Consider the following 17,835-nt stretch of genomic DNA (forward strand, 5'->3'; position numbering starts at 1 on the left):
AAAAACATGATTCTTATCCATTATTATTCAGTCTACATCATAAGAATTTTTTGATTATGATTTGTTTTTAGTCCTTTTTTTTATTTGATAAAAATGTTAAAGTGACTTGATAATAACTATATAAATCCTTTTGACTACAAAGCACAAAAGAAAGGCTTCTTGTTATATTTTACTCAAACTCAGATAATGGTGGATTTCTCATTATAACGAGATATGTTCATTGCATGTACAGGACAATCCTCTCATACATCATTCAGCAGTAATTGTCTAAAATTTGGGGAAGGCAATGTTTTTTTTTCATAAAAAAAATCCCCAAAATCTTTCAGAAACACAGTTGAAGCATTTGAAGGAAAATATTGAAGGAACAAGATATGATGTTAATAAAATTTAAGATCACGAATTTGAAAAAAGAACTAGCAACGCGGGGAATTTGTCAACAAATTGTTATGCAAAACAAAACAATAACATTAGATCTAGCTCTTTGGTATGTTTACACCAACAATCTTAGCTGGTGCTATACGTAGAAGATTTCCTGGTTTGCCAGGGACAGCACCTTTGATCATCACTACACGAAGATCATTATCAATTTTAACAATCTTGAGCTTTCTTATCTTTCTTTTTGTTCCACCCATTCGACCAGGCATCTTCTTCCCCTTGTATACACGACCAGGTGTTGTTCCAGCACCAATTGATCCCAGTGCTCTATGACTCTTGGAACCATGACTCATTGGACCCCTTTTAAAATTGTGCCTCTTAATTCCACCTGCAAGTGATTGTGAAAACAAAAGCAGGGAATCAGGCACCACCACTGTGTACTGAGTTCTAAATTATCCATACAACAGAAGCACTCTACTCAAATTAACAAGAGAATATGAAATAGACCACTGAACCAAAAGAATATGAAGAAAACATAAGTTATAATACAAAGAAAAGCAACACCAAAAATAACGATCCTAAATGAACTCATGACAAATTATGATATCACACGCTAATGGATGTAGGTCCATTTTGACATTGCAAGCTCATGGCAACAGCACATTTTAACTGATGAATTGAATGCTACCATAAAGTGAATGTATGCACTTCACTTGGCTTTTTCCAAGCAAATATGTATATACATATGCCGACATCCTATAGCTGTCGGCAATTCTTAGAGGATTACTGAATTAATTAAATCAGGTAAAAGGGGTTCATTTGGGAGAGCATCAATGAAGCCTTGCTCGTTACTTCATTGGAAAGCCTTGCAAGTGATAAGATGCAGGTTGCAGAGATGCTGTGGAACAGCTATTTCATCAACTGGAATTTTCACACACATTTTTTCCTTCTATTTATATTGTTGTCATTTAATATCTTGCCATAAGATCATTAGATTAGTATCAAACTCCATCAATTAACACCAAAATGCTTATTTTCGAGGACACTCTCTCATCAAATCAGCTTCATGGTTCTGACACAGGATATTCAGACCTAGTGCCAAGTTTTTTTTCCTACCATTGTAACACAAGCAACATGGCTCCCAAACCCACTTGCTGTCATTGTTAGGGACAAGATTATGCACATCTATGCTTATGCATATAAAAGATAGAAATTCTTGGATTAGGACTACCCATCGATGAAGTGCAGCAGTTTTATAATGCAGGTATTGAAACTATACATAGAAACACATTACAGTTTTATTCAAATTGATCAAAGATGCTAAAGCTGTTGAGGATAGAAATAAATATCTTCATGAAAATGCTACGAAAGAAACAGAAACCATATCAAAATAATCCACACGATATTGTCATCAAAAAGAAAAAAAAAAAAAAAAAAAAATCAAGCATAAACAATTGATCTGAACTCTTAACATTTCCCTGAAATCCTCAAACTTTTTAGCTCCTCATCAATAAGAATCTATTGCTTTCAATATCTTACAAAAAAACAGCAACAGATATACCTTTTAAGCAATTCTCAGTATTCTTTCTCAAAAATGAAAGAAAATAATTTAAAAAAAAATTAAGAGCTCAGTTGCTATCATATTCACCAATAATCCCCAGCATGACAAAGCATTCCACACAATAAAACAAACAAACACCAAGAAAGCCAAACATAAATAAACAAACAAATCAAGAGTGAAAAAAGATCAAACCTTGAAACCCTTTGCCAATGGTTGTCCCGGAGACGTCAACAAGGTCCCCCTCCTTAAAAATCTCCTCAAAGACCAATTTTTGCCCAGTCTCAAACCCATCAATACTCTGCAGCCTAAACTCCTGCAAATGCCTCATGGGTATAACGCCAGCCTTCTCCAAATGACCCAGTTCAGGCTTTGTCAGCTTTTTATCCCTAACCCTTCTATAACCCACCTGAACTGCATCATACCCGTCGGTGGACTGAGACTTAATTTGCGTTATAATGTTTCCTTCTCGAAACCCAACTACAGTTACTGGCACAACTGTTCCATCAGGCTCAAAGTAACTCATCATACCAAGTTTAGTCCCCATCACACCAATTCCAGCTTCAAAGCTCATTGCAACGATGGTGAGGCCAAATTTCTTGCTTCTATTAGTGCAAGTGGTGTAACTCAGTTGGTTTTTGGAGCGGGAAAGAAGTGGGTTTTTTGTGACAGGTGAAAGGAAATTGCATTTTAGGGAAGTGGTAGGGGTTCTGGTTTTAACAAGTGACGCAGTGCAATAGCAATGATTCAATGGCGAAACAGCTGAGATTGGCATCTTTATGATTTGACTTGGGAATTGGGTTTTGAAGGTACTTACTCTCATTTGATAGAAAGAGAGAGGAAAACAGAGAGGAGATAGAGCAGAGAGAGGCCAAAGGAACGGTTTTTCCCATTTCCCCTTCTCTTATCCTTAATTAAGCCTTAGGGAGAGTCCGGAATCTTGTGTGTTGCATTCCACGGTAAAGTGTATAACCAAATAAGCGAGGCATTCTGATACGCTGCCTATATAAATACACACGGCCAAAAAGTCATCTCAATTTCATTTGCTTTAGCAAATTTATAATCCTTTCAAACAAACTGAACGATGCTAATTTTTGGCTTGAAGAAAATTTTCCATATTTATTCTTAAAATAAGTTAAATAGCGAATCCAGTTAGCTCATCTCCTAAGCAATTAACTCCATTCTATCTCATTGTTGATGCTTTGTATGTTGATGAATTTGCTATTTTTCTTTTTAAAAAAAAGGTTAAATATGTTTTATTTTATAACAAAAAAAAAAAAAAAAACGTTTTAATTTTAGAAAACTTTAATTTTAAAAATGGAAAGCAAATCATTCACCCACAGTTTCATTCAGATGGCTGTCAATGAAGCATTTGGTCCTACTGATTTCAAGTAATCTGAAATTGGAATGTGTATTATCCATATAGGGATCCTCAGATTGATCTCAAAAAATCACATTTTTGTTCTAAAATAAAATAACTTCAAACAAGTTTTGCCTATTCTTGTTGATTTCACTCCTAAACATGCTTAAATTGATACAGTGCAGGCTTAAATTGCCCTTACAAATGGCACACAAATAGAGCATTTCGTCGCTCTATACCATTCATTATTATTATCTTTGATCAGTTAAAAATGGTAATAGCCAGATACAAAATTTCTCTTTCTACTCTCTAATAATGAACAACAAATGGGTTGAAGGGTCCTCATATATCAGCGGAATCATGAATCTCCTGCACCCAAAAAAAAAAAAAAAAAAAAAAAAAAGAAAACAGAAGAAACAATTAAAGTTCTTTTCCTGCTTCTTTTGACTTCCCAGAAAAATAAAAAGCAGTTGATGTTATCGACTCACCTTGTTCTCAAGTACTACTCCATCAGGAATTTCTAATTTTACTCCAGGCTCAGCAACAATACTTACTCTCCCCTTCAATAATGAAACATCATAGAGATTCAGAATAATAATAGTACTTCCCAATAGAAACAAACCATCATAGTTATAAATAGCATACTTGTCACTTCCCAAAATCAGCCTTACGAACTGTTAATATCCAACCTCTTGCATCAAAGAAACTATTTGATACAATATTTGTAAAACAAGGAAAAGAACAAAAAAGAAGAATAAAGACTATTAAGTCCAGACTATTCCCCTTTTCTCTTGTTTGCTCTCAGACCAGAGGCTAATATTTCATTTTTTGTCTTTCTTTGTAGTTTTCCACCTTTTGATGGGTGTTTTGGATTAGTTTATTGAAATATTGTTGTCATCCCATGAATTTTCACCAAACAAACAGAAGATAAGGCATAACAAACTACAATACCTTAAGAGTTATGCCAGCACCAAACCACACATCACCAGTCACCTTCAAGCTATCAAGCTCAACTACACTAGGGATGGATTTGAAGCGACTTAGAAAGTCACTGACCTGAAGGAAGAAAATGACATCAGAGCAAGTAGCATGCATGTAAAGCATTGGTGAAAAGCATTTACGTTTACCTTTGCAAATTCAGGTCCTAAATCAATAGATGGATTCACTGGATTAGCTCTAGCTGTATTTCGAACTAGGACGCCTTCAGCAGATGAATACAGATCTGACTGCAGAGACAGAAATAGAATAGCTAAGCCTTAAATCAAGATTCAAATATTCTCCGGTTCTATCATCACAATGTATCCAAGAAGAGAGTTTCCAATACCTGGATAAGCAGTAAGTCTGATGTTGTATTTAGTGGAACAAACCGAGATTGAGGTACAATTACGCCAATAGGCTGACTAAATAACTGGCACAACCATAAAAATTTATTAACTTGAGAAATTAACCAACAGTAATTATACCAAGCACAGGAAGGGAATATATATGAGATGAATACCCCCATTGCCGATCCAACTGATGTTTCTTGTGGAAGTATTTTATTGCTATCTATTCCCTGGAAACAAAAATAATTTCACTTATTCCATGGTCATTGTTCAGAAAGCCTATCTGGTTAGTAAATAACAATAAAGAGATGCCAAGTACAATGATTCTACACCTTCAGTGCATCAGTATCCACAAGCCTTTTGATGGCTTTCAAATTCATCCATCTGGGCGAAAAAACAAAAATCTAGGGTTATGCGAGAATTTAAATGAAAAAGTACTCAATTGAGAAGCCGACTCACGAGCTTCTTGTATCAATAAATTCGAACTCCTCCATTGCCTACATTTTTTGTTGATCATAAAAAAAACAAAGAAAAAACAAAAAGAAGTCAATAAAAGCACAAGAGAATTCCTTAATATAACAATAGAAATCATGACAGCCTAAGCAGCCCAAAATTATATTCAAAAATAGAGTTAAAGCAAACAGAAAGTGTCCACTGAGGCCCCTCCCCCAAACAAAAAAAAGAAAAAAAACTCAAAGAAAGAAGACCCTTATGGAATACAAGAAAGAGAATTATAACTCACATGCTTTGAAAGATCCCGTTTAATTTTTCCGAGCTGCATCACATTGACAGAGAAATGTTACTGGGAGCAATCACCAAACATAACCAAATAAAATTTAACAACTACTTGATATAGTTAGAAAGTTCCTTGTTAGGGGCATCAAAAGAAGGGAAATTAATAAGAATCAAGGAACATTCGACCTGAACCCTTCCTTGGCGCTGACTAATCAAATTATTCTCCAAGTAAGTTGCTGTGGTTGGCGTCACCTGTAAATTTTAAGAGCTAAACACTTTTTCTGAGTGAAAACAGCAAAATAATTATTAGTCCATCACTTGGTACCTCCATACAGTATTCAATCTCATTTTGGATCAAATGATTCAAGATTTCTGGAAAAATGAAAAATCAAGGCGAACAAGTGTCGAGATAAGCACCCTTCAAGAATTGATAAAACAAAAATGCATAAAACTCAAAGTAATACCAAAATATAATTATTAAAACAAAAGAAATGCAATGAGGATACTAGGATCAACAAAAGCAGCAATGTTATCTGAGCTAACCACATGCACATACTCCTTTCCCTGCAAAACAAGTTGAAGAACAGCATCCATAAAAAATTTATAATATCCCTTCTCATAGACACGGTACTATTGCATTTCTTAGATGAACATTATTGTCATCAATTTGATTTAAAACAACATAATACAGTGTTCCAACCAAACAAGGAGAATACCTGTGACAGCAACACATCTATAGTTCCACTGTTCATCAGGGAAAGGAACACTGCAGCATCCTCAGAAGGATACCTTCATATGGAAAATGTTAGTGTATCCCTTTAGAAAGTTTCAACTAACAGAGACTAAAAACATAAGATCATTAAGCAAATGAACAGAATAAAATCTATCACAATTCTGTAAGTTGTCTAAGCTGATAAATTTGTCAATGAGAACCTTAAGATTTTTGGCAAAAGTAATAAAATTTTGGAAAGTTTGAAAAGAAAGGACGAGAAAGAGGGGAAAGGAAAAAAACAAAACATTAAAATCAAACTGTTCTGTAACAAGTATGTCTAATCACAAAGCATAAGTCATTTAAAGATGATTCCAGTAAGACAGAGACACTAGAACTACATATTTTTTCTCTTTAATTTTCTTTTGAGCCTACAAAAATTTTTAGCAAATTCCAAGACTTTTTTCATAACACTATAATTCATTCTTCATATCCATTCAGATTTGATGCTAATTACTTAGCAGCTGCAGTAAAACCACCAGAGTATAAAATATAAGAAAGCAACAGTGTCAAGAAATAAAAATCATAAAAGAAATCAAAGCCATCCTTAAATTTCAGCAATTAATTTTCTCGCACAACACTTCTTCTGCACCTTGAACAAAAGCAAAACAGTCTGTACAGGTAAAAGAAAAAATATGTGTAAAGAAAGAAAGAATCACATACAATTTGTCCTTGCTGTTTTGCTCGTCAAGAGAATCCTGTTGAATATATTGACCCAGCATAAATCAGATCACGCATGGGAGAGTAAGTTATAAATAACATTGTTACTTGATCAACCCAACAAAGACCAATTCAAAATAATTGACCTATAAACTTATTCTTTGATAACAGACACTACATTATAAAAAAGAGAGAAATTGCACACCAAGCTCAGGGGAAGAAAGTCAATGCTAGACTTGGAATATTTCCTCAGAGCCTACACCAGAAAAACTTGCAATTGGTGGATTTAATTATGGGATCCACAAAAAGAAAATGGAAAAATAAAATCACCTTCAATGTATCATCGTGTGTACTAGTTCCATTCAAAAGCATCAAAGGTATATGACACCCATACTGGGAATTGAGCGACTGGAAAATTACAAAAGTTGAACACGTGAAACCAAACACAAGATTGTAACAACGATACTCAACAGAAAGAGCCAGAGACTTACCTGAATTCGATTAACGATTAGGTCAAGAGAAGTCAAACCATTTTGAACTTGAATTGCAGACCTGTGTGCAAGAATAGGGTATAATTGAGCATAAATTCAGAAATGAGTTAACAGTCAAACTTTATTCACAAGAAACTATTGCATGAACAGAGTATATAACTTAAAAAAAATGAAACAATGATGTAAACTAAGTTACCATTCTATAACTTGAAGTCAGTGAGCATCTTTTTATAATAGCCATTGTCTTTTTTAAAGAAAACAATAAAATATGTAAAATTTTTCCGGAAAATGGAAAACAATGTCCATTGAATCAGGCTGAGGGAGAAACTTGTTACTATCAAACTGAAATTTTTAAGAGAGAGATTTCTTAGTTGCAGAAACAAAGCAAAAACAGATGGACATGAAGAGAATCTCAATTGGGAGATAGAGTAGTAGTTTTATAGTTGTAATGCAACTACCTAGCTATAAATCACTACATACAAACACACGAGAAAGCAAACATGCATCTGCAGCCAGCAGAGCATGTGTTCCAATCCCATTGAGCTCAATCACATAAACGGAAATCATTTTTTCTATGTTTTTCTCCTTTACTTTTTCTTCTATTTATAAAATAATGAACAAACATACAGTAAATTTTTTTTTCACCTAACAAAGGGACAGTTACTAACTTCATGGTTCACTCCATAATGAAGATTACTGAGCTAAGTATTAGTGTCATCTGTACTAAAAAAATTGAAATATCCTCAATATTTCAATTACATAAAATTGTTTTACACACCCAGGGTCAGGATAAGTGCTTACTTGGGGCCACTGAACCCCACTGCAGTTCCGAAAGCACCATTGAATTTCACAACCACAAGCTTGTCCAACAGCTGCTTAATTTCTGCAACGTCTGCATTTAACCCGGGCATTTTCTTTAAGTGAACAGGAAAAGGAGGAGAGGGATGGAACTAAACAAGCTGAAATTTTCAATTTTCTCTAAGTAGACAAACAACAAGTTGAATTCCATTACCATTAGAAGCAGGTGCTAAGTTCTGATAAGGAACAACAAGCAATTCATCAACTGGAGTGCCGACCTTGCTCTCACTCTTACTTTGCTCAATCTGTTGCACTTTAACCCTTCAGTGCAGAATTTATCATCACATCAATCAAATAATTGACAACGCCAAAACAAAAATAGGAAAACCTTGGCATTATTAATCCAAACCAGCAACCTATTGCATCAAATGAACATAAAGTTGTACAACAAGCCAGACACAAGCCAGAAAAGGAATTCTGTAAAAGATTAGTAAACTTTGTAATTGCAAATTATTTTCTTTCCTTTAATCTGAAAGGCTAGAAGTAAATTCTTATTGGTTAGTCGCAGTCCAAAACTCAACTCAAGATTAAGGAAGTAGAATTCCCCGCCAATTTCCAGAAACAGCACTAGTAAAATCAAGTTCCTATCTTGTAAAATACAAATTATAAATATGACCAAGTAAAGTCATAAGTTACCCAGTTTCTTTCTTAGAAACATCAAGCTCTTCTTTAACATCATCTCCCTTCGATTCTTTTAACTTCTTCTGCTCAAACAAGAACGTCTTGGTAATCATATTGCAGAACAAGTACACGAACTGAACTGAATCATTAGCAGGCACTGGATATGCAATCCTCTTATAATATTCCCATGGCATACTGGAATCTACCAGAGCCACAATTGGAACCTGGAGTCTATCAGCCTCCACAATCACGGAACTCTTCCTTTCTGTGTCTAACACGACGACACAGTCTGGCGGTTGTATTGGTCCAAAACAAACCTTTACCATAAGAAATGGAAAAAATACATTTAATCAACAGAAAAAAAAAAACAGTTTTTTCGATTGATGATTCTTGAAAAGAACAAACCTTTTTATTTCTGGATCTAAATTTTTTAGGACTAAAACTATTTGTCAAAAAGCCGCCCATTCTCCACATAATATTATCTCTTGGACTATACAGCCCAATCTTCTTCGTCATTTGTTCCACGATCTCATCAAACAGAGGATTCGTATTAACAAATAGAAACCGAGCTTTCTTGTCACGAGCTAGATGCGAAATAAAGCTGGCAGCATTTCGAAGACAAATTAGGGTTTTATCAGAATCGATTATAGCTTGCGAATTTCGCATTCCAAAAGTAAAGATCTTGAAGTGATGGGCGGCTACGCGACGGCCCAAATGGGCATTTGTGCTTAGTAGTTTCTGGATTACAATGGAGTGAATCGTCATATCGATATCGATATCGATTTCGATTTCGGCGGCGCTGCTGGAGGATTGGAAATATCAAGGAATTAAATAATGAAAATTCGCTCCATATATAGAGAGAGCTAGTCGAATAGTGTAATTGTAGAGATTTTTGAGTTACTCTTTCAGTTTTTACCTGCAACGAAAAAGACGAAGAAAAAAGAAGAAGAAGGGACGGTGATGATAGGGTTTATGGGGTTTTTGGATGGGCCTGAACTTGAAGAGTCCATTAATTATCTAAGATCCACAAAGAATTTTTTTTTCCTTTCTGCCTTTTTTGTTATTATTATTAAATTATTGTTAAACGACCATTTGTTGGACACAAAAAGGAACAATTTCAAATATTATAGGACCCGCCGTTTAATTAGCATGGACAAAACGTTTCGAACAAAGCCACTGCTTTTTCCTTATTACTAAAAAACGACAAAAGAACTAAACTTCCTAAAAAAAGTTAAACGACAGACTGATGTGATGGACATTTGCTGAGTTACTGAATTTGCACTGTGAGAACTTTGAAGTGAACAAACTGAGCCTAATTGAAATTTAAGCTCAAGTTTAATATATATATATATATATATATATATATATATATATATATATATATATATATATATATATTTATTTATTTATTTATTTATTTATTTATTTCTTTTTGTCAACAAGCCAATCTTAAACGAGCTCGAGCAGGACTCATCAATCAAACAAGTTTAAAAATTTGGTTCAAACTTGGTTTATTGAGAAAACAAACTCCTCACTTTTATCGAACCAAGACTCAAGACGATTTAGTTTATTGACAACCCTATGTGATAGCAAATGGCTGGATTATACACTCGGATCAGATCAATAGCCAACTAAAAATGAACTTGCAGACCTCATAGATGTTTAATGGGTAATAGAACTATAAGGTAAATTTTAAGCCAAAATATATAGCATACATTACTTCCATATGACTATTGCTACTACACATTGGAAACTTGCTATGAAGACTACACACACTTGTCATATCTACACACTAGAAGCAGCAACAGCAGCAGCTAATGATTGAATCTCTTCGGTACTGGATCAATTGCGCGGTTGAGTCTCTTCAGGAGTGGAGCCATTGTGTGCAGCTCTTACAAGCTGAATTCCGACAGAACTTTCATGAGAGCTTGCTTGGTTAGATCCATCAGTTGCTGCTGCTGCTGCTGCGCCATTGTGTGCAGCTCTTACAAGCTGAATTCCGACAGAACTTTCATGAGAGCTTGCTTGGTTAGATCCATCAGTTGCTGCTGCTGCTCTTAAGCCTTTCTTCTTCTTCGCTTTTTGTGCCCAACCAACAATGCCAGCTTGAATATGATCATCAAATATAGCTCTTTTGAAAGAACTTCCCATCTTCATTTCATTGCACCAGAAAAAAAAAAGGTCAAGATTGATCATTTCACAAAAGATTATGCAGTTAAAAGCAGTTGTACCTACCTGTGTGACAATGGCATAAAGTGGAAGAGTGCTGTAACTGCAGAGTATCTGAATGATTACCCTAAATAAATAAGGAAAAAAAAAAAACGGTGAAATCATCACGTAGCATACTGAAAAGTAGCTCTTGACAAAAATCTAGTAAGGTATATATAAAAAAAAAAAGGTGAGTAGTTTCTACCCAATAATTAGCCTGGGCACGATATATCTGACTTGTCCCATTATACAGGAATCAAAGCCATATTGAACCTACAAAGATATAGAACTAGTATGATAAATGTCCATCTCAACTCAACAAATTCATATAAAGGGCAAGCCATAAAAACTTAGCTTACCCATATCCAGAAGAAAAATGCAATCTCAAAAGCATTTTGGAAGAGGATGAAATGAATTAAGAATAGGACAATGTGGGGGCGGCCGAACCAAAAGTGATCATCTGACGGTTTAACTATTAAGTCCCCTTCTATGGCTACATGTTTCTCAGCAACATCATGAGCCAATTGGATGATTACGTGCTCCAGCTTGGTGCCCACAGCAAGTAGAAGCTGCAAAATAGAACATAAGTGAAACTTGGCACAAATGGAACAGAAGAGTGAAAAATTCAAATAATTTCCATTGGTGCAATTTTTACATTTTGCAAGAGGGCCCCAAATGCTGATTTTTGGGATTAATTTTTAGTATACATCCATAAATGGAACGGTATTATACATGTGTGACCAACAACTTATCTGGAAAAAAAAAATGTCCAAAATGCACTCATGCGAGAAGTTGTTCACAAAATTTACTGATGTGAACTAAAAATTAAGCATGTTAAAGAATGGACATCCCTCTGGAGTGATACAGTGCATGTGCATGTTTCTGTCCATGATTACAAAAGAGTCATCAAGCACTATTGGAATGTGAATTCTGCAATCCATAGATCAAAGCCCATTTGCTTATGGAATGTAAAAATGGCTTCTGAGTTCTTGCAGATGTAAGGGCACAATCAGGCATTCAATGGCAAAGAAACCATAGTAGAGTTGATTAATCAACAATAAGAACTCCAACAGCTTCTCTTTGTCAAACATATGATAGGAAAAGTAATGCAATCCCTCATTCAACAACAATACTATTTGTTGTCAATAGCTCTTGGAACAATAACTTGAATTATAAAGTAATTATGATATAATGGATCTTAACTCTTCAGTTAGCGATTTTCTTCACAAGGAGAGGACACAAGATCTGATAAAGACAGAAAGCATGTCTAAAGGTGACAGCACTAGAAAGGAAATTATATCAATTCTACTCACAGCAAAAGGAATGAAAGCTATCCAGAAATATGTATGCCAGCCTGTAAAGGAGAAAACAATACTATAAGTACAATTTGACAACAGCATATGCCACAAAAGCAGTTAGAGAATGCAAAAACGATAAAGCAACAGTTAGTATAACAATAAGTGACCAAAGAATGCACAACAGACTCGAGAAAAATCCTGCTGCAGTATGTTTATTGGACTCCAGAATTGATATCAGATATGGGTACATGTCAGGAAGTCAAACATGCATATTTTCAAAAGATCCCATTGTTCAAAAAGCAAAGTAACTCTTATGTCCAACCAACCCATATTTCACATACCCTTTAACTCAGAATAACAATTTAACTCTTATTTCCAATTTTTTTGGGCTGAGGCCTGAGATTGATTGAGCTATAGAAGTTTGACATGATATCATAAAAATATGAGGAATGCTAACAACATTTGGAAATTGGCTCTAAGGTATGAAAGATTGTTGGAGTAGCACCATACCATTAACATTCAGCAATAAGAAAATGATCACAAATATCCAAAGATACCAACTGCAGGCCAAGAAAATTAGGAGAATCAAGAATAACAGTTAGCAAATCAACAACAAAGTTCGAAGTAATAAATCTAATCTTAATGATACAAAAGATTTAGCACTTGCCTTATACCAACAACCGTCTTAAAGTCATCTTCAAGGGCTCGTACCATGTAGGCATGAAAATTAAACTTTGGATTTGTTTTGCAGTGTGTCTACACCAAAAACAATAAATGGTTAAGTAAACATGCATTCATATGCAATACAGAAAAGATCAATAAATAAGCCAAGTGTCTATAGAAAAAACAATTTTACCGTGATGAAACCTAGCCGCAGAGTTATGTAATCTGATTTTGTTACAGATGCATAGAATTGCTTGAAAAAAGAATGCTGCAGAAACGAACAAAAAATAAGGGGAAAAATGTTGTTGAAATAATTCAAATTTGCAGTTACCAAAAAGATGCCAGTTGTTATTATTCCAAAATTATTTTTGCGTTAAATTACTAGTGGTTTAAACAGTTTTTATTTGCACAGTTTTGAAGCAAGAAAATAATTAACCAAAGTTAATTATTAAATTATTTCCCATTAGTCATATTATCAGAAGAAAGACAAAGCCACCAAGGAACCTATTAACCTAAAAACCTATGCATGTAGTTGAGTACCCAGGAATATGCTTTATCCTTAAGTACACCTTACATGCAGTTCCTGAGGGGTTAAATTTTATTACTCAGCATAAAAAGTAAAACATGCATCACATCCTTTCTGCACATTAAACGGAAAGATAAATTTCATCGGTGAACCTCTCAATTTAAAATCTCAAGTCAAGCTTGTCAGGCTAGAAATAAGAATAGGAAAACTAGGATTTGAAGTCTTCCAATTGATAAAGGATTTCATTATTAGTGATCCACTCAAACTTGTATGCGATGGTTCAAAAATAAGTTTTATTTGCTAGCATATCCATCTCTTCAGAGTACTGCTATCTTATTATGCACAAAATACTTTATCCTCCATCAAATATTTCCCCCAATAGTCTAAGATGCGCGCATCAAATTGTATACTTTGCATCATAAGCTAGAAAGGAAAAACACATATCACTCCAGCTTGTAGATGGTAGCTCATAGATAAGATTACAAATCCATCTCGTTAAATCACAAACCAAACATGATCATGAGTCTTACAAAGCAGATGAGAAGTTTTTTGGAGCTAAGTAAATTGTAACTACGAAGACAGAGACCCAGAAAAGGACTGTGTTGCTATGTCCAAAAGTCTGAATGAGGTCAAACAACTTCATTAGTTCTTGCCATAAAAAATTCCCTGCCTATGCATAGACAGTTTCTGAACCAAATGAAGGCATGTCTCTCACATGTGGAAGGGTCAGAGCACAGAAAGATGATTAGATTCTAACAAAAAACATAAGTATTTAGAAAAAGAGTGCACTTCATGAATATTTAACTTAATGTAAAAATATGGCAAATAGATAAGATGGTAACTTACCACCCAACCTAACAGAATTGAATCTTTACCAATGCCCAGAAAATGCTCCTGGATAAATGTATGCTGATGGACGTTGGTAACCTTTTTCATAATAACTGGAATACCACAATTCATAAAACAGATGCAATAAGCATAAATATAAACTGTCACGACATCTTTCTAAGGAATTAAGAAGAAGAGCACAGTCTTATTTTTCTGTTTTCTTCACTAGGTCAGTTAATCATCCAGTTAGGCACAAAGTTAAAATCCAAAACGAAACTCTGTTTGAACAACTTGAATTAATCATTTTCATGCTATGCACAGGCATAACATGCATCAGCTGACCATAGAGTTTAGTGCATGACAAGTGGAAAAGGTATGTAAATAATGCTAAACATTCTTACCTTCCTCTGTATCATATCGATCTTTTGCAATTGAGTTCTCCCAGTGCTGCCATTGACGAATCTAATTAAACAAAAACAAAATAAAAAATGAATCTTTGGAAAGAAAAAAATAAAATAACTCCACCACAATTAGAAATTAAAGATAACATAAAGAATTGTATCAGATGCTCACCCTTGCCCCTCCAAACAGAACAGTAAGCACGCAGAACGTAACATGGACAATGGCTAGGACAAAGATAAAGATATGTAAATGATGTAGAGCTTCTATAGATAACAATGGCACCTTACCCTGAAGAAACAGGAGTAAAAGCATGAAAACAATGAGAATGCATCATTCTGATTTAGTTTTTACAGCTACATAAACCTAGAACATGAAACAACCATGAACTCCAAAAACCAGTGCGACATGACATATCTACACCTATGTTGTAACCCAATCTGACAAAAGCAACTGCACTGATCAGATTCCTTTATTTCCTTCACATATGTTTCACCTTTTCATTTTTAGTGGAAGAAAGGGTGGATATTTTCATATTGGCTAGGATAGCCAAGTGATCTCACAAGTCACTAAGAGGTTCATCTGTATTTAGCACAGTCCATTTAAACCATATAAAAGGCTAATGTGTCCGACAAGACTAGACTACAATTGTTCTCAAGAATTCAATGAATGACTTGTTTTTACAATCATATCTATTTCTTTCATTGACATGATTGAGAAACTCCATTGCAACAAATGCATCAGATGCCATTAACCTCTCATTGCTTTAAACGTTTCATATGAAAATGATAATGATCAGAAAGAAAATTCTTATAGCAATTATTAAACCAAAACAAGCAAAAATGAAGCAATTGACTAGTAAGTAAGGTTAAGAAATTGGGCTACTATTAAAAACTAAACAGTAAAATTCATGACTTTAGTATTTTATATTTTAATCATCAAAAATAATACTAATCTAATTAAGTAGACAACTCCCTTCCAACAACTACAGAAGGTGTCATTGAACTCTTGCTGTTACAATCGCAAATACATGAATAGAGAAGCATAAGAATACAAACAGCGGCAGATGATATAATTCTACCTTTCTGGCACAATAACCAAGCTGGGATTCCGCTGATTCAGCCAGAAGACGCCTAGCGGTACCAGAAATTCTAGAAGTAGAGAACCTCTGAAAATGTTCAGTTGTTGTAGTGTTGGATTCATGTCCTCCTTTTTCAGAGAGACTACAAGGAAGCATATTATTTATCACATGCTCAGGTACACAGATTTTGGAGAGCAAGCCCTGAGATACTGTTAATAACAATGATATGAAACCCAGAAGCATCAACTCTGCCAATTAAAACACAAAAGTGAATATTTCGAAATCTGAAACAGGAAAATAAAAACCAATTTTGAATTTACACACACACACACACACACGCAGACGCATACATATTTATGTAGCAGGAAAACCCCCAAAAAAAATTCAAAATTTCAGAGGTAACTTGTCTGCCTTAAATAAATTTTAACAAATATAGACACGAAATTTTTTATGATAATGCAGAATGTAGAAAGAAGAGAACTCTGTATCATTTACATATCTTATAGCATAATTCACAATAAACAACTGTGTTTGTTCATATATTGTAGAATTTCAGAAAAGAGTTATCATCTTCATTAACAATTTTCATCAATTTCGCTTTGCATTCCAAATATTCCCAACAAAAAAATTCTCCTTGAGGAAGAGTGTATGAGAAATCCAAGTGTCTTCTACATTTTCTCCAAAAAGGGTCTATCTTTTTCTCTCTCTACATGTCCATAAACATCAATATATCTTGAACATAAAAAAAAAAAAAAAAATGTAAATGCAAAACCCGATTGGAGAGAGAGACGGGTTCCAAAAAAAGATACCTTCTTTAACTTTTTGGAGGGCTTCATAAAGGGGTTTCTGGTTCTTCTTCTTAAGATATTTGCCACCATAATGAATAGATCTCTCTACAGCCAAAGATATAGCTACAATCACTGTACACACAGCAGCCACCACCCATGTGGGTGTGAACTCTAATGAAACTCCTTCTTCACTTCCTCCACCAGACATCTTCTTTTTCTTTTTCCCTCTCCACCTGCTCTTCCTCTGAGTATCTTATCCAACAACCTGAAGACTTATTACCGTACAAAGTGTAACTTTTTCAAAGTTAAAAATTATGGAAAAAAATCTTTTTTCTTTCCATAATTCAAAATTTTTTGGAACAAAATCGGGCAGTAGATATACTGTGTATTTTGTGATCAAAATTTAAAATAGTGAAAGTGGTTTTAATGTTGATTGTGTGAAATCGAAAAGCATTCGGATTTGAATTTTGTGGTCATTAGAGTAATGTATATATACAGAGAGAGTGTGTTCAGAAAAGAGAATCTTTGTCTTGTCAATCCACCCTGCGGGGGCAATGTGCAACACGTGTCTCGCTGTTTTTTATTTTAGGTTAATTGAAAACTCAATTAACATAATTAAACTTTTAATTTAAACTGCGAAAATTATTCAGAGTTCTTGCAAATATTAGATCCAAATTAGTAAATTTTATAAATATTTAGCTTTCAAATAAGATATCCTTACCATAATTAAACTGTTAATTTAAACACTTAATATTAGATATAAATTAGTAAACTTTATTGATACTTTATTTTTAATAAAATTTAGAAATATCTACAGTATTTACATGCTTTATTTTTATTATGAATTAATATTTAACTATTTATAAATTTTATCCTGATTTAACTGATAATTATATTCATTTTGTAAACTAATTATCTTTAAACAAGAAACATGCGAGTGATGTATAAATCTAATTTTAAACAATAATTCGGGAGAAAAAAAAATTATTTTTATTCCTAAGTTCATTTTATAAAAAGATAAATATATTAAAATACAACTCATTTTTAATTATTTTCTTCAATTTATGAAATATAACTTTTTCTGGGCTCCAAAATATTTTTATTAATATTTTCCTTTATTTAATATTTTTTTCTTAAGAAAAAATGACATTCTTTAATTATTTATGTCAATTAATTTTTTCCGTACATTTAAAAAAAATCATTTCTATTTCCAATCAAGGCAATATATTCTGATAAAATTAAAATCTTAAAAAAAAAAAAAAAAAAAAAAAAAAAAGAAAGATCATTTAGTT

At 33.8% G+C, this 17,835-nt stretch overlaps 3 protein-coding genes across 6 annotated transcripts; all 3 read right to left on the minus strand.

The window, feature by feature from the left end:
- Positions 1–356: 356 nt before the first annotated feature.
- On the minus strand, positions 357–2,826 carry LOC105632539 (Ribosomal protein L3 family protein). The gene is made up of 2 exons (XM_012214936.4): positions 2,129–2,826; positions 357–763 (listed from the first exon to the last, which is right to left on the minus strand). The coding sequence occupies exons 1-2, from the start codon at positions 2,754–2,756 to the stop codon at positions 474–476; spliced, it is 918 nt and encodes a 305-aa protein (XP_012070326.1). The 5' UTR covers positions 2,757–2,826; the 3' UTR covers positions 357–473.
- Positions 2,827–3,330: 504 nt separating this feature from the next.
- On the minus strand, positions 3,331–9,714 carry LOC105632540 (UTP--glucose-1-phosphate uridylyltransferase). Of its 3 annotated transcripts, none has more exons than XM_089717545.1 (21): positions 9,158–9,714; positions 8,768–9,069; positions 8,286–8,392; positions 8,075–8,165; positions 7,274–7,334; positions 7,113–7,190; positions 6,988–7,038; positions 6,786–6,820; positions 6,070–6,142; positions 5,860–5,917; positions 5,679–5,725; positions 5,546–5,605; positions 5,361–5,393; positions 5,078–5,115; positions 4,951–5,002; positions 4,792–4,848; positions 4,618–4,701; positions 4,421–4,519; positions 4,245–4,349; positions 3,782–3,853; positions 3,331–3,662 (listed from the first exon to the last, which is right to left on the minus strand). In XM_089717545.1, the coding sequence occupies exons 1-21, from the start codon at positions 9,515–9,517 to the stop codon at positions 3,636–3,638; spliced, it is 1,890 nt and encodes a 629-aa protein (XP_089573671.1). In that variant the 5' UTR covers positions 9,518–9,714; the 3' UTR covers positions 3,331–3,635. The 3 variants fall into 3 exon arrangements, with proteins under 3 accessions (XP_089573671.1, XP_012070327.1, XP_012070328.1); XM_012214937.4 differs by having other exon boundaries at positions 5,540–5,605; positions 9,158–9,713; XM_012214938.4 differs by lacking the exon at positions 6,988–7,038 and having other exon boundaries at positions 5,540–5,605; positions 9,158–9,713.
- Positions 9,715–10,384: 670 nt separating this feature from the next.
- Positions 10,385–17,011, minus strand: MLO1 (Seven transmembrane MLO family protein). 2 transcript variants are annotated; one of them, XM_089717546.1, is made up of 13 exons: positions 16,565–17,010; positions 15,756–16,003; positions 14,849–14,965; positions 14,677–14,737; positions 14,294–14,388; positions 13,115–13,189; positions 12,926–13,014; positions 12,769–12,818; positions 12,274–12,314; positions 11,320–11,529; positions 11,166–11,233; positions 10,988–11,048; positions 10,385–10,903 (listed from the first exon to the last, which is right to left on the minus strand). In XM_089717546.1, exons 1-13 carry the CDS (start codon positions 16,749–16,751, stop codon positions 10,595–10,597), a joined length of 1,611 nt encoding a protein of 536 aa, XP_089573672.1. In that variant the 5' UTR covers positions 16,752–17,010; the 3' UTR covers positions 10,385–10,594. The 2 variants fall into 2 exon arrangements, with proteins under 2 accessions (XP_089573672.1, XP_089573673.1); XM_089717547.1 differs by lacking the exon at positions 14,849–14,965 and having other exon boundaries at positions 16,565–17,011.
- Positions 17,012–17,835: the final 824 nt, after the last annotated feature.

Source organism: Jatropha curcas, chromosome 2, assembly GCF_041381405.1.
Source record: "Jatropha curcas cultivar XTBG-Jc1 chromosome 2, XTBG_Jcur_1.0, whole genome shotgun sequence".
Classification (NCBI taxonomy): domain Eukaryota; kingdom Viridiplantae; phylum Streptophyta; class Magnoliopsida; order Malpighiales; family Euphorbiaceae; genus Jatropha; species Jatropha curcas.

Coding starts and splice junctions, on each gene's coding strand:
- LOC105632539 (XM_012214936.4), bottom strand. CDS start 2,756: ATGAGAGTAAGTACCTTCAAAACCCAATTCCCAAGTCAAATCATAAAG. Junction 764..2,128: donor CATTGGCAAAGGGTTTCAAG/GTTTGATCTTTT, acceptor AATCACTTGCAG/GTGGAATTAAGAGGCACAAT.
- LOC105632540 (XM_012214937.4), bottom strand. CDS start 9,517: ATGACGATTCACTCCATTGTAATCCAGAAACTACTAAGCACAAATGCC. Junction 5,606..5,678: donor AGATTGAATACTGTATGGAG/GTACCAAGTGAT, acceptor TAAAATTTACAG/GTGACGCCAACCACAGCAAC. Junction 5,116..5,360: donor AACGGGATCTTTCAAAGCAT/GTGAGTTATAAT, acceptor CAAAAAATGTAG/GCAATGGAGGAGTTCGAATT.
- MLO1 (XM_089717546.1), bottom strand. CDS start 16,751: ATGTCTGGTGGAGGAAGTGAAGAAGGAGTTTCATTAGAGTTCACACCC. Junction 14,389..14,676: donor TCGATATGATACAGAGGAAG/GTAAGAATGTTT, acceptor GTGGTATTCCAG/TTATTATGAAAAAGGTTACC. Junction 13,190..14,293: donor CAATTCTGTTAGGTTGGGTG/GTAAGTTACCAT, acceptor TCGTTTCTGCAG/CATTCTTTTTTCAAGCAATT.